The sequence below is a fragment of the Capsicum annuum genome, chromosome 8, assembly GCF_002878395.1.
Source record: "Capsicum annuum cultivar UCD-10X-F1 chromosome 8, UCD10Xv1.1, whole genome shotgun sequence".
Lineage (NCBI taxonomy): Eukaryota > Viridiplantae > Streptophyta > Magnoliopsida > Solanales > Solanaceae > Capsicum > Capsicum annuum.
In genome coordinates this window covers 146,961,915-146,977,752 of record NC_061118.1, presented here as the reverse complement: position 1 = coordinate 146,977,752, position 15,838 = coordinate 146,961,915, and the positions used below count along the sequence as shown (strand labels likewise).

Genomic DNA, 15,838 nt, shown 5'->3' with positions numbered 1-15,838 from the left:
CAACATAACCTACATCATCATGTTCTCATTTTAAGATCTTATTAGAATGCTATCAAGATTCAATACCAACATACTCAGGATTTCTAATCCATATGGCTAGACATAGAATAATCGTGCATAGTAATGCAATCATAAGATAGCAAAGGCCGAAGACATACCTTAATCCTAATACCGGATCCATGATCAATTTGTCATAAGCTAGCCATAATAATGATCATAACCATGATAATAACAATATCAATAACATCGTAAATAACCGGCTACTCTGGACAACCAAATACCTAGCCGAGCCTATGCGTACCCCTACCGCCCCAGACTCAGAAGGTTCAATCAACAAACAATAACACAAGACATATTCTTCACCCATATCTATGCAATCGTCCCATTCCGGCTGATAGACATAGGTGCATACTGGTGATAGGCGATGCGCATGCAGGAATGAATGCAAAATATACCATTAATATCACAATGCATCATAACTGTCTTCATCAGGACCATCATCATCGTCATCAACCTCCGGCCTCACCGGGTATCAATATCATCTCAATAGTATCCTCCGGACTCGAACCAGGTATCAATATTATCACAATATCCTCCGGCCTTGCCGGGTATCAATATCATCTCAATAGTATCCTCCGGACTTGAACCGGATATCAATACCATCATAATATCCTGTGGCCTTGCCGGATATCAATGTATTATCATAACTCTCGACACATAAATATAGGCATATAATAGGTGCACAGATGCAAGCCAATATACTCGTAACCGTAAAGATGTCTAACTTATCAATACATTCCAACTACTCGTTATTAGCTAACCAACACTTTTTATTATTAAACCGCTAGTTTGCTAGTCATCACATAACCTCTAGTTATTAGCCTAAACATCATCCTTTACATAATCCTTGTTCACGAGATAATAACTAACCACTATTCATTTAACAGTCAACGTCCAACATCTAGTCTAGGTTCATCATTAGATCAAAAACCATCATTTATCCACCATTCATTATTAGCAACTATTCATCCTATTTTTGTTATTACTAGACAACACATTACAACTTGTCGCCTAACCATCTTTTATTAAATGACATCATTCATTAACTGACCATCATTAGCTACCATGTTCCAACTAAGCAAGATTCATTAACTAATACATTAGCTTCCTAGCTATCAAGTGCAATAGTTAGCTAATAGACAACTAGTTACCACATAGCTTAATCGTCTAACAAGAAGAAAAATCATAAGATCATATTTCGGCTATAATCACATCATTTATAATGGTAAATAATCATGAACGTACCAAACCTATGCATGCCATCACCAGTATTCAATCAGTGGAATAATAAGCATCATACCGCATCTTCCTCCATCCCATACCGGAGAGATGTGTATACAAACATATACATAAGCATATTCATAAATCACAATCACATCATTCACAATGATAAACACTTCTTGGATACTTAATCAATACCATAACACAGCCCTTGGCTCATTAATTTATCCGGAATAATCACAACATCATAATCATGGCCTTAGGCCCATATACATATCCGGGACTCATATCAATAATCATATTTATAAACCGTAGCATATCTATAATCATCTCACATATAGGAGGCATCTCACATCTAGGAGACATAATATCAACAAGCATATCGCCTCGATTAGACATCTCATATCTATAGGTTATGCATCATGACCAAGAGGAAAATCATCTCTATAAGCTCAATAATCATAACTAAGAAGAAAATCATTTCTATGGGCCAAATATCATAACTAAGAGGAAAATGCATCTCTATAGGTAAAATATCACAATTAAGAGAAAAATGCATCTCTATGGACCAAATATCATAATTCAGAGGAAAATGCATCTCTATGGACAAAATATCATAATTAAGAGGAAAATGCATCTCTATGGGTAAAATATCATAATTAAGAGTAAAATGCATCTCTATGGGTCAAATATCATAATAAAGAGGAAAATGCATCTCTATGGGCAAAATATCATAATTAAGAGGAAAATGCATCTCTATGGGCCAAGTATCATAATAAAGAGGGAAATGCATTTCTAGGGGCCAAATATCATAATAAAAGAGGAAAATGCATCTCTATGGGCCAACTATCATAATAAAGAGGAAAATGCATCTCTATGGGCAAAATATCATAATTAAGAGGAAAATGCATCTCTATGGGTCAAGTATCATAATAAAGAGGAGAATGCATCTCTAGGAGCCAAATATCATAATCCGATGAAAATCATCACAATTTATCAATTCACCAAGTAATTCTCATAAATAAGGCTCATCAGTCTCAACTAGGTCTACTATCTGCAACTAAGCCCACAAAGGCTAACACAAATCTTGGCCTAAGTGGGTCGGATGATCCTACTTCTAATTCATAATTAGGCATACTATGCTCCAAATTAGGCTAAGGTATCTAGTTCATCCTCTAGATGTCAAGCAAGCCATATTAACGCCTAAGACAGTAACTTCGACTAAAAACAAGGGTACTCAAGTCAACTCTACCAAACTTACGGTTCCAAAACTATCACACTAGCCCAATAAGGTTAAATATACAAATCATGCTTCAAATGCTAAAACCATATTCCGAGCATAACATTATATCATATCCATGCTACAAATTTACCCAAGCTAGGGAGAAGGCAATAGGATTCTACAAGGGTATTAAGTAATTCAACCTACGGGTCAAAACCCCCATCTAATCCCCAAACTTATATGTATAATCAATACTAAGTCATTCTATCCAATATCAATCTTAACATTCACATTCACACGCAATATATATCATACATCATCCATGAAGAAGAGTAGACAGAAGTCTACCTCAAGACTAAACCGCAAAATCACACTTCACGCACCACATGCTCGTCTTCACTTCACAATCTCCAAAATGCCATCACACTATCAAAAATATAATCTACTCATCAATACGAGTATAACGATACCCATATTGCACTATTGTGCTTCGGGTCCAAAAATGACACCAAGAAGCCCAAGTGGGTCCCACATACGGAAATAGCATTTCCGAGGTCAACCTAATGCTCATCTATCACCAAGGAAGCATAACCCTCAATTAATGGGTGCAAACAAATGAAATTTGGGGCTAAATCAAGCCCTAAGCTAAATTGGGGTTTCGGATCAAGGATAATGAAATTCACCAATAAAGTGATGAAATCTTATCTTAATCCGGATGATAATCATGATAAAAGATGTTTACCAAGCTCCCTAGACACCCACAAGACTCAATTTCGAGTTATCATACCTATTTAGGGTTTTAGGTTCTCAAATGTGAAAGAACAATCTCCAAAATCGCGACCTTGGGTCTATTTATAGACCCCTTCGGCGAACAGACGTGGTACCCTGTGACAGCAAAGTCAAAAACTTGTTTTTGACCCTCGGAACTCATCCGGGACCCAAAATATATTATCCAATAGTGAAATTTGAGTGTAAGCCACAATTCAAATCCATTAGAATCATCAAAACTTCCATACAAGGTCGTTTAGGCAAAAAGTGGGGCCCACATATATAGTTTCAATTTTATGACTTTCTGACGAATAGGTCAAAATGAGCTCGGGTGCATTGGGACCCGAACCAAAGGTCTACCTAGACTAAAATCGATATTTTGGATATGATGGCGCAGTCGATATTTTCATCCAAGATCGTTTCGCTGAAGTTTTTTATTGGTGGCCATTTGAAACCAACGAAGACTTCTAAACAGCGAGTTGACTCTAAAAATCAAACGAACTGACCGGTAACCGAATCCTCAGTCCCAGCAAGTCATAAATGACTTGGGGCAGCTATGAAGAAGCTCAAACGGTGAAGATAAGCATAAAAATGGAAAATGACCTGAAGGGTCATGACAATATCTTTGCAGCAATACCTAAACTAAAAACTAATTCTGCGAGGAATGTTTGTGCTAACCTGCTGACATTTTTTCTCCGTTTTACTCAAGTCATGTAAATTGCAGCTGTCATCATACTGCTGTTGAAATTTTCTTTTTTCCCATATTCAAAGTAAAGAGAAACCAAGGTAGCACATTCTCCTATGGGATGAGGTATGTTAGTTCCAAGTTGGTTAGAATGGAGAACATACTAACCACTAACCAGTTCAGTATGATGAGGTTTTCGTTGTTTCACTTCAAATGATAGGACTTGATGTGGAATTTACGGAACTGTTCAACAATCTAATTTGGTTTAGGGGTTTGAGTTTACCTCTCAAATCTTTTGTCTTCTAGGACCTAGGTATTGCATCAAGGGTTTAGAGGAACAAATTAAAGATCGGTGGGCAAATTGGAAGTTGCTATTGATGTGGTTGTCAAACCTGCAACTTCATTAATAAATTTATGATGGAGTTCTTGTATTAGCCAACTATCGAACAAATTGAATCTAATCCTATCTCTTTATGAATTGTAATGAAGCCAGATTTGATGGGAACTCTGAACTGGTTGCGGAGCTAGTCACAGAAAATGGATTTAAAGCTGCTTATGCAATCAAAGACGGTGCTGAAGGAGCCCGGGGATGGCTGGTTATATTCACATAACTAGTTGTACTTGATTTTTATTTAAAACAAGTAGGTGGTCATGAAGCTTAATGAATTCCACTTTCTGCAGAACAGCAGCCTTCCTTGGATTGTTCCTAGCAAATCATTGAGTCTCGATCTGAGCAATCTGTCCGATGCTCTTGATGGTATTCTTGGGGTATGTTTCCTTTTCTAAACCATGCTAGTAATTAGCATATCTGACAATCCTACCTGAGTTCAAGAATGTCATCTGCATTCTTTTTTCTCTAACTCCAAACAAGTAATTTGCTAGCAATGAGAGTATGCAATAGTGTTAGTATAACTTGTATGAAGATCTTAACATGAGAATGATATGACATACCCAATCTTTCTTGCTACGGTTGGTTAAAATGCCAAAGAAAATTTGGAAAAATGCCCGGAGTTCTTGCAGAAAAATCTGTTTTGCAGCTCTTCTGCATTCCACTCCACATTTGTCAAACAAAATGCCTAATGACTGGTATGGCAGTGATAGATACTAGTGATGTATTACAACCTCTCTCCTTTTCACTTCCTAGAAGTGTTTATGTTACCCTTTCTTCTCCATGTATTCTGCTGACGCGCATCCAAATAAATGCTTTCTTCCTTGATGAACATCATGCCTTCAATTATTCTATGTCCCGTAACTTACTTTGTAGTTTCAGACCTGAAATTAATTGTTAACGAAGATGCACTCTTGCATACTAGATAACTTTGCACAATGTTCAAATTCATGAGGCAATAAGGTGAACTAGTCGTCTAGAATTACTTGATCCTACACTTATCTTGGCTTCTCACTTTTAATATACAGGAAGGTCCTGATGCTGTTACTGTGGGCTTAGGTGCTGCTGCAGTTGCTGGGCTAGGGCTTTTAGCCTTTTCAGAGGTCTGCTCTAACTTCTTTTTCCCTCATTCATATGTTGAGCTCAATTTAGTGGACAGCTTATTGTCGTTTTCCTTTTCAGGTAGAAACAATTCTCCAACTGTTGGGTTCTGCTGCACTTGTCCAACTGGTTGGCAAGAAACTCCTGTTCGCAGAGGTCTGTCAGTGCTATTTTCAGTGAATACTTTTCTTGCTACTGGCATATGTAGCCTTGAAAAGAAATGTCCATATCGTATCTGAATTTTTTCGTGATAATCATTTTATGCCCAAGAGATGATCTGTACTAATGCCTGGAAAAAATATGCTAGCTCTTAGTTTAGGCCTCTATGCTCTTTTATTATCAAGAGTAAGATAATTCACATTCCTAGACAGTATTTCCTCTGCATTGAACCGACTGATCATGCATAAAATTGTTCTCAGTTCATAATGGTTTAGGAATATACTTGGGCTAAAGTGGCAAAGGCGTTTGAAGGTTCTCGACTGCTGGTCAAACGAGTTACTTTATCGACCAATTCTTAAAGGGCAGCCCGGTGCACTAAAGCTACCGCTATGTGCGGTGTCCGGGGAAGGGCCCCACCACAAGGGTGTATTGTACGCTGTCTTACCTTGCATTTCTGCCAGAGGCTGTTTCCAAGGCTTGAACCCGTGACCTCCTGGTCACATGGCAGCAACTTTACCAGTTACTCTAAGGCTCCGCTTCTAATTCTTCCTAGTCTTAAATTAGATAATGAGAATGTGGATCAAAGTCTTTAGATGTGAGAGATCCTTTAATATTACTATGTTTTCCCTTTGCAGGACAGAAAGAAAACTTTGCAACAAGTTGATGAGTTCCTCACCACTAAGGTTGCTCCACAGGAGCTAGTAGATGAGATTAAGGTAATCTTCATAAATGTCCAGAACTTCTCAACATTATTGTGTCTGCAAAATATTTATTCACAATAACAATTTTGTTAATCATGTCTTTGGTTCCTTGTGGTCTTGAAAATTCAGGAAATAGGGAAGGCTGTCCTTCCAGACTCGGTGAGTAGCGATGCTGTACCTGCACCTGCAGAGGCAAGCCCTGCTGCAGCTACCAGCACTGTTGATAAAACTGAATCGGTTGCTAAGGAGGAAACTGCACCTCCTAAAGTAGAAGCAACTTCCTCGCCTACTCCAGAAGTCAATTCAGTCCCTAACGCTGAAGTGGAAGGAGATGCACTACCTAAAAGTTCAAGGCCACTTTCACCTTATCCTAATGTAAGTTTCTGTTTTTATGTTCGACTACTCTTTTTCATCATTTTATTCCAACTCTTTTAATGATTTTTAAACGCGAAGATGGTCTGAATTGACAATGGTCTGAAGATGGTCTTCTTTCGAATTCTTAGATCTTTTGCCAAGTTTTACATCTTTTGCTTTGAATGTGTTGCATGCAGTATCCTGATCTCAAGCCTCCAACATCGCCGATGCCTTCACAACCATAGAACTGGTGGACTGCAGGTTGCCGTATAGCCTAGCTGAAAATAAGGCATAGCTAGCTGTATCCTAGTTTGTAATGGAAGCTCCTCATTTGTGAAATTTTGAATATTACATAACATGCATTTGAAGAGAATTTCAGCAGTGCCTATAGAGATCCTGGTTCTCAACACTATATATATATATATGTATTGTATTCCATCTTTGTAGAATATTATTGGGTATCATGTAGATACAGATCTTTATCAGTTCTGTGTGACTTTACAAGTAAAATTAGAGTTTAGGCAGATATGTGGGAGCATAATGAGTAATTCAAGAATTATCAAATTTGAAATTCATTAACCTTGAAATAGCTTATTTATAAAACTATACTTGGATATTTCTTCTTGGTCGGCCTATGCAATTTTGCTTCATGGTTTATGTATTAATTGGGATCTTAGAAAGAGATTCATTTCTCAATATTGGAGTCTACGAATATCTATAGGAAATCATTAAGTCATGCCAAAGTTAACGTTTTTGAACTTTAATGTAAATAATTTGAATTAAGAGACTTCTGATTTTGAGATTATTACTTAAAAGTTTCAAAAATTCAAGTTTGGAGAGATACTTTTTTAAGTTATTTTGTCTAACAAAAAAAGCCTTGCGAATTCCCCCTCCTCCTCCAACACAAATTCACATCTTCTTTTCCAATTTTGGGTTGCATCGCAAATACTTTGAAAATGGATTAAAAAATTAAGTCCAAAAGAATTTAAGACACAAATTCAATAAATATTCTTTATAATCTTAATCGGGTTAAATTTAGTATTTTATTTTAAAGACTAGGATTACATGAGAGATATGGTTTCACAATTTCTTACAACTTTTTTTTTAGTTCTATACATTTCTTACGAGAGATCTTTATTTTTACATATAAAAAAATTAAAAAATAATTATTTTCTTTTATTCAATTTGTAAGTAATCATACAAGTCATTTTTCACATTATAATAAGAATTCTTGCTTGTAATAATAAATGGACTCAACCGAAAACAAAAGACTTTTATCCATACTCTATGTATAAATTTCAAAATTATCGAAGAAAGTAGTGTGTGTTGAAAGAGCCCGTATAGTGTCAGTTGCAGGCAACGGGTCGAATACTGTACGAGTGCAGTTGCCTCTTTAATTCTTCAAAAATCAAAAAATAAAATAAAAGCGGGAACTCAATCTCCCTCTCTCTCTCTCTCTCAAAAAAATCCTCCATTACAAAGTTACTGCAAACCTTTTCCTCTTCTTCTTCTTCTTTGCTTTTGGTGCTTCTTCTCTGCAACAACAATGGCCAGAGCCAAACACTTAGCAAAACGAGGTCGCACTAAACCTACTGATTAGCTCTTTTTGTAATTTACCCTAACTACACACATCTCCCCTTAATTTTAAATTTAAAAAAAAAAAAATAGTGAGTGAGGAAATTAGTAGAGTAGATTTCAACTATAGAGCTAAAGTTGAAAGGATGAAACGGATGCTTTTAATTTTTTTTATGTACATCTGGTTGTGGTTTCAGTTTTTTGTGTGTGAATGCTCACACTGGCAAATGCAATTTGGTTTTAGTTTTTAGATTTGAGATTTTTTGAGTTAATTTTTTTTTTTTGGAACCCTAATTTGATTGTACATAAATTACAGTGGCAGCTGCACCTTCAGCGACTCCATCGGTATGCTAATAACTGTGTTTTTTTTTTTATTATTTGTTTATTCTTGTGCTAATTTGAAGTTCATATGGTTAACTTTTTGCTCTTTTGTTTGGGATAAACCAGACGTCTACAAGAAAAAGCTCAAGGAAAGCAGTGACAAGTGAGTGTATATATGTAAATTAATGTTCATTTCTGTATTTTCATGTTAGTTGTGTCGTGTATTTTATTTTAATCAATTTTTTGGCTTTAGTTTCAAGCTAGTTTGGTTAATTATATTAATCCTTCTAAATCCTCCCTATATTTCCAAATGATGGGAGAATATTTATGTTTCAGCTTCGGTGCAGAAGCCTAAGCAAAAGAAGCGTTACAGGCCAGGGACAGTGGCGCTTCGGGAAATCAGGCACTTCCAGAAGACATCGGATCTTGTTGTTCCAGCTGCTCCTTTCATCAGACTTGTAATTTTCATCACTGGCTCTAAAGATATATGAACTTATTAACACATCTAAGTTATTCTGCTAACACATTTCTTATTCAGTTATATTCGTCATTGTTTGTGTTCATCCTGTGCTTACCTACAGGGATAAAGTTAGACTACTAGATATAATTTGAGCTTATCAGCCACATTATTAGATGAAACAGGGGGAACTTTGAACCAATTATAGGTTGATTGTGTGCTTCATTACCATGTAATCCGGCTGAAATGAAGAATGAACTAGAAGTCGAATCTGAAAAGTTGCAGTTGTCTATTTAGTGTAGATTATGTGAAAAAGTGAGAGGCTATCAATGTAATGCCTTAGTTGAGTATAGGTTGACTAATGCTGCACTAGCGGATAATGTTAGAGCATTCCAGGCGGAAGTTAATTGATGAGTATTAGTGAGACTAAATTGAAAAGGAAAAAAGGTGTTGAAGGGATGATAAAAATACTATGGAACGGAGAGTATAGCCCCCTTTTGCTAAACATGTAAAGAGTGCATCCTTTAAAAGAGGGAAAGTAATCTGCATCTATGGCAAGCTGCAAGTGATGTCTATAACTGATTTTGATGCCTATTCACCTATTCTCTAACTGATTTACTTTCACAATAGAGAACTCACTGATGTCTATAAATAGAAGAAAAAAAAATTCATTCTCTTTATTTATCTTTTCTCTCTAGTATTTTGTTTGAGGTTGGGCTTGGCTGAGTTAAATTTCCAGGTCAGTTTGACCAGTGTTTGGGATTATGCAGTATTTCCAAAGGAAAGTTTCCCTTCCTTGCTGATTTCAGTATGGGATTGGAGTGGGCAGATCATTTGATCTGCCGGACTTATTGAAGTGGAAATTAGTTATCTCTATTCAATTAGAGAGGGTTTGCTTATGTAAGAGGCGTGGTAATTTCAGATTTTAGGAAGGCGCTCTACACATATCTGTTCGTCAAAAGAAAGTTTCTATCCTCCTGTTCTATATTTCAGGAAGCCCATGTGACTTAGTTTGTGGTTCTGGCAGAAAGTATGGACTATGGATGCCTAAATCTGCATCCTGATTGTCTGTCGCTAAGTTCTTTTAAATGTAAATGTGTTTTAGAACTGCTATCTTTGATGCCCTTAGTGATAATATGGTTTAGTTTTGACCAAATAGGTTATGGATTTATCCTTGCTTTTATTAAGTTTTCACCAAACCTAATTGTCTTTCTCCCTCTTTTCTGTCGAGCAGGTTAGAGAAATTAGTCACTTTTATGCACCGGGGGTTACTCGTTGGCAAGCTGAGGCTTTAATTGCTATTCAGGAGGTACAACTTCTCACCATATAAAGTGGATCTGTTAGTTGCTATATGGATCATGTGCATATATTTATGTTATTTATAGGAACCATGTGTTCCGAGAGAAGAGGGGGAAAGGGATTCATATGAATATATTAGCTCTGATAAATTATCTAGTAGTTTTATATGTATATAACATATCTACCTCGAAATAGTCTCTGCTCCATATGCCTATTAAAAGCATTTTAATGAATTTTAGAGTAATTCTACTATTAATTTTCAGGATGTGCTTAATAATCTCCTATCAAAGGTTTAACAAAAATAAAGAATGTTCTAATTGTGTGGTCAGGTAGTGAGAGTGTTATGAGAAGATCCAGCCTTTTCAGTATAACCTCTAGGCTCTAGCATACATAAGGTAAGAAAAGCAATTGATAGAATTCTACTAACAAGCAATCAAAGATGGCCAAGGCAATAATTTAGCTAAGGGACTTGGAGTTTCTGGAAGGTTTATCATATATAGAGATATGTGTCTATCTCAAACTTTTGGTCCATGAAGGTTTCCTACTTTGGTTATGCTTGTGCATTCTCCTGCTCAACTGAATTGCTTTTATATCTTCGAATTGCAAAAATGCTATCCAGGTGTATTAATCAGGCAAGTGCAAAGTAAAAACAGCTTATCTTTGATTTTAGCTTAGATAAGCTAATGTCCTGAATGGTGCAGTCAACAAATAAAGTTGCTACTTAGCTTACCCCCTAGTCAGCCTGTTGACACCTTAAGTGATAATGTTCCAATCGAGAGTGCATATATTATTACTAAGTCTCATTGATTCCTAAAGACTTTTACTTTATTGTCATAAATTAGGTAATTAAACTTGCATCAACTTTCAACTGATCTTGCAGTGACAACTTAGTCACCTTTTCCTCAGAAGCTAAGCCAAATCTGACACATAGTGTCTCTAGTGTGGTATACCTCGTCTTTAAGTTCTCCAGCAAGGAATGAGGCATTGAAAATAAAAGGGATTTCTTGGTGGCTATGCCCTTTGGCCTCCTCTAATATGCCCATTATTTCTTTGTGCCATAAACCAAAAGCCCTGTGTGTTCTAATCCCTTTCTGACTGCATGTATCTTTTAAGTATAATTGGTATGCATGTACGGATGTAGGTTTTTCTATTTTTGTCAGTGACAAGCTGAAGTCCAGTAAACATGTGGAGTAAAAGGATTTGGCTTGCTGTGATCATTGATCAAAAGCAGATAGAATCGACATCAATATAATGAGGCCCGTTAATCTGGCAGGGCGCTGTGAATAACTTATGAGGGAAAAGGATAGAGCCAGCTCGCACTCTGGTTGCCTAAGCATCAGTTTGAGCATGTCTCTCTGCACACATGCACTTTTGCTTTCGCATGAGATTATGTCTGAATCTGGAATAGCATCAACCATCTTGTGAATCATGTACATTGTGTACGCTATAGGAACTTCAAAAATGTTGCTGAAATCCATTGTCCTGTCAGAACCTGCAATCGAATAACAGAGAGAGTCATAGAGGAACAGTCAGCATTAGGAAAATGAAGTGTCTATTTAGTGTCAAACAATTTGTATCTAGTGTTGATACATGAACTGTTATTCATCTTCCGACAGTGCCATCTAGTGTATAGTTTAGAGTGAAAGAACCTATTCTATTCTTCATGTAGCTTCCGCAAGAGTCAAGACATTGTTGTAATCATGTCAAACTCTGCTGATTCTGTCAGGCAATTTGTCTTTACCGGCATGGATAGTATAGTAATAGTCCTATGATCCTTGTATGTCATGCAATTCTTAGGGTGTTGTCATCATTAGTGTACTCCCTTCGTTTCCTTTTAGTTGGCCCTCTTTCTAAAAATATTTGTTTCAATTTATTTGTCCGTTTGATGAAATCAAGAGGATTTTATCATATTATTCCAATACTGCCCTTACCACTAAATGACTAAAAAAGTGTATATACTCAAATTTATATTTTCAAAGCATAATTAATAAGGCTAATTTGATAAAATAAACCCTTAATAAATATTTTCTTAAGGGGAGTGCCAAGTCAACCAGGGCCAACTATTTTGAAACGGAGGGAGTATCATTAAAATAGCAAAATATAGATGTATGTACAAAGTAAGAAAGTCTGAGTGCGTAGTCTAGTTCAGTCAACATTATGATTTTCAGCCTTCTTTTGTAACACTGCCTTTTTCTTTAAAATATAATTTTTTGCCTTCTGACATGTATGTAGTTGTGAACTCTATTCTTAATCAATATCAGCAAGAGTGATATAGTTACTATGCAGGCTGCAGAAGATTTTTTAGTTCATTTGTTTGAAGATGCAATGCTGTGTGCTATTCATGCGAGGCGTGTTACACTCAGTAAGTTTTTATCCTCCAACTCTTCCTTTTTCTTTTGGTTTTCTTATAATGATATTCCCCTTCTCCCCTACTTGACCTTCCTCGACACCCCCCTACTCATTTCCTTGTTGCTTTGGTGCATCCCATAACCTGTCTTTCACAAATTAGGTTATTCTGTTATAAATTTCATAGACCCTATTAGCTTTCTCAATTGTATATGCCCATCCATACTCAAGGGAGAGGAGGAAAATACTCTAGAAACGCTTTTGAGTCACAAAGTTACAGCATACAAATGATCACCAGTTTCATTGTTCTTATGTGCTTTGTCTATTCCATGTTATCTTTGTTTTAACAATAGAGTTTGTAGCACACCCATATATGCACATATTTTGTGAGTCCTAATTTTATCCACTCCATATATTATGTGCTAAAGATGCAAAAGTGGAATGAGACAATCTCTTCTATTGCTTCTTCCAAGTTAGCCTCTGTCATTTGAATTCTTCAGGAGTACGTATCCTATACAGCCGATATGAAATGGAAGAAATTAGTTTTTTAGTGCAGTGAAAAGTTAGCCCAATGGTCTTTTAAAATAGGACTGGGAAACAGGGGAGAGCAGTATTGCCTTAGTGTCTCAGTTTGATGGATAGTGGGCACCTGCTGCTCTGAACAGTACTATTACTAGTGGTCTGGAATATTTGTGCATCTCTAGGTCTTTTAGAATTGATTACTTATTTGCTTGGCATGCTTTGTTATAGAATGTGCAATTTATATTGTTTGATCTTTCTTGATGCACAGTGAAAAAAGATTTTGAGCTGGCTCGACGACTTGGAGGAAAAGGACAACCTTGGTGAAGCATTACCATCCTACACCAAGTAGACAATCGTACAGCTTCAGTTCAAAGAATCAGCTTCCACAGGAGTTCATAAAATTCAATTATTAGTACCTGTAGATTGTTTCTAATTTGACCATTACCTGTTGTTGTAATTCAATGGGCTAGTTATAGTAGATGAGATTTCAAATTCCCAATATTGTTGTAGCAGTTCTTACAGCCATAGTTTGACTTAGTTGGTCGATGCTATTTTTATGTGATTATAGTGGACGAGCGAGCCACCTATATGTCAAGCTGAAAGTAGTTTGTATTTAATGCTTTAGACTGCACACACACATCCTTTTGTAGGTTTCTTATGCTGAATGAATGACAATAGCAATACTGTTCTTGAATTGAGTATTGACGATGGAATTTGGAAGTTGGTAGGTTAATTTTGCAAGTTTACACCCTTCACAAGTCGTTAAGGAATAACCATCGAGTGATCATATGGAAATTGTAACAAATTTGAGAATCTGGAGCTACGGAAGCGTAGCTGGGGTTACTTTCTGGCATATATTCTTTTTGTAGCTACCTGAAATCGAGTGTTCAATGGACCTACCAATCAAATTCGTAAGACTCATAATGATCAATGAATATCTCTTTTCTATTTCATTTTATGGAGTCCGACTGAGTCTACTGAGCTTAGCTTTTCTTGTAGCCCACCCTGAAAGCTCTTGCTCCCTTCAGCTCACAGTAGCATAACAGTTTGTGTGAGTGAGATATTATTAGCAGAAATTAAGATGGATGTAAAAACATCATATTGTCCGTTCAACTTAATTATCCATTGGGAAGAGTAGTTTGTGCACCATATAAATGAAGAGAACATAAGAAAGATAGGTATCTAAAAATGAATTGTAAATAATGGAAGGAATGACAACTGCAAGTCAAAGGGAAAGAGTAGTTTGTTTGGTTAAGAGTTAGGAGGACCAGCCGTTGTTTGATAATAACAAATGCAGACAAATCTGTCGAACCATTCAGGACAAGTATAAAAAAACAGAAGTTGTCCTTCCTAACTTGTATCTCAACAAGACAATTATCTTTCTCTCTGTTATTCCTCTTTTCTTGATCCTCATTATTCTTATCTTCCATTTCTCAACTTTTTTGTACCTAAAATGGATCAAAATCTCCATTATCACCAGACCAAACTCACGCACCGATGTCGCAACTGTGAAGAAGGTACACCCCTAATACCTCCCTTTTCTTCCTTTCATTTTTCGTTTTTTCATTTTTAACTTTTTCTTTTTTGGCTTGGAAGCAGAGGTCAATAGTACGGAGTGGGAGTTCATTAGCATGAGCAAACAAGAAGAAGATCTTATTTACAGGATGCACAAGCTTGTTGGAGACAGGTAAAGTTTGAAAACTAGATTTTATAGATGATCACTAAACTAGGAAAACATTGTCATAAGCATGCACAGATGTACTATTTGTCATAAAAGCTTTAAGTTGTATACACTGTTAGTGTTGTTGCACTAAATCAGTCCAAATTAGAGACATAATTTAACATAGTTGATATCATCCGTTTTGAGACATGTCCACGTGATTTTCACCAAAAGGTCTAACATCTGTAAGACTATTTGACACCTTATAAGAAACGATCCATGTGAGACTTTGTTCTCGTACACACACCACGTATAAGAAACTTTTACACTATTACATCACATATATTTGTTATAGAAGGTAATCTGTCTTATAAGTTGTACTATTAATGTTTATTTGTTTGAATAATAAAATTAAGTATGGTTTGTGAAGGTGGGGACTTATAGCAGGGAGAATACCAGGGAGAACAGCAGAAGAAATAGAGAGATTTTGGATAATGAGACACAGTGATGGCTATGCACACAAGAGAAGACAATTAAGAAAAGTCTAGCACCCATATAATCATCTATCCCCAAAAAAAAAAAAAGATAAAAAACTTTAGAGGAAAGCAGATTCTCTTTTTCCTCGTCCTCTCTTTTCCATTTTGTTTGGGGGACCCTACTGATCATTTTATCATTCTATTGTCCATGTACTTCTTACTTTTGGATTTCTGTCTTTATCTTATGACTTTTTGGTGGTTGCTTTTAGTTGAGCTTGTTATGTTTATGGTGCAATTTATATGTAAACTTAGCTTTAGGTGACAATACCATTATTGGGTGGGTGTTTTATCTTTTCAGCAACTTCAAGAAAATGTTAAAAGAAGCACTTTTGTCAATTATCTTTTAAGATTTTACATACTTGAAACATAGAAAATAGAGGACCTATTGTGAACCATCAACAAGAGAAAGGATATATCATCAATTTTACACTAATATTACTTGCAAGACTTATATTTGCCGGCT

General features: G+C 36.2%; 3 protein-coding genes across 3 annotated transcripts in view; all 3 read left to right on the top strand.

Annotated features, from left to right (window-relative positions):
• The window catches only part of LOC107839291 (rhodanese-like domain-containing protein 4, chloroplastic), a 9,452-nt gene extending 2,308 nt beyond the window's left edge, over positions 1-7,144 (top strand). Inside the window, exons 2-8 of the mRNA XM_016682713.2 lie at positions 4,450-4,552; positions 4,638-4,724; positions 5,373-5,447; positions 5,527-5,601; positions 6,240-6,320; positions 6,435-6,680; positions 6,857-7,144. Of these exons, the coding sequence (XP_016538199.2) occupies positions 4,450-4,552; positions 4,638-4,724; positions 5,373-5,447; positions 5,527-5,601; positions 6,240-6,320; positions 6,435-6,680; positions 6,857-6,904 (715 nt within the window). The 3' untranslated portion in view covers positions 6,905-7,144. The remainder of the gene's footprint in view (positions 1-4,449; positions 4,553-4,637; positions 4,725-5,372; positions 5,448-5,526; positions 5,602-6,239; positions 6,321-6,434; positions 6,681-6,856) is intronic.
• Positions 7,145-7,908: 764 nt separating this feature from the next.
• Positions 7,909-13,873, top strand: LOC107879753 (histone H3-like centromeric protein HTR12). The gene is made up of 7 exons (XM_016726698.2): positions 7,909-8,236; positions 8,551-8,579; positions 8,682-8,718; positions 8,892-9,013; positions 10,247-10,321; positions 12,598-12,673; positions 13,448-13,873. The coding sequence occupies exons 1-7, from the start codon at positions 8,206-8,208 to the stop codon at positions 13,501-13,503; spliced, it is 426 nt and encodes a 141-aa protein (XP_016582184.1). The 5' UTR covers positions 7,909-8,205; the 3' UTR covers positions 13,504-13,873.
• A 614-nt stretch (positions 13,874-14,487) lies between these two features.
• On the top strand, positions 14,488-15,583 carry LOC107879752 (MYB-like transcription factor ETC3). Its single transcript, XM_016726697.2, has 3 exons — positions 14,488-14,696; positions 14,779-14,866; positions 15,270-15,583. The coding sequence occupies exons 1-3, from the start codon at positions 14,633-14,635 to the stop codon at positions 15,385-15,387; spliced, it is 270 nt and encodes an 89-aa protein (XP_016582183.1). The 5' UTR covers positions 14,488-14,632; the 3' UTR covers positions 15,388-15,583.
• Positions 15,584-15,838: the final 255 nt, after the last annotated feature.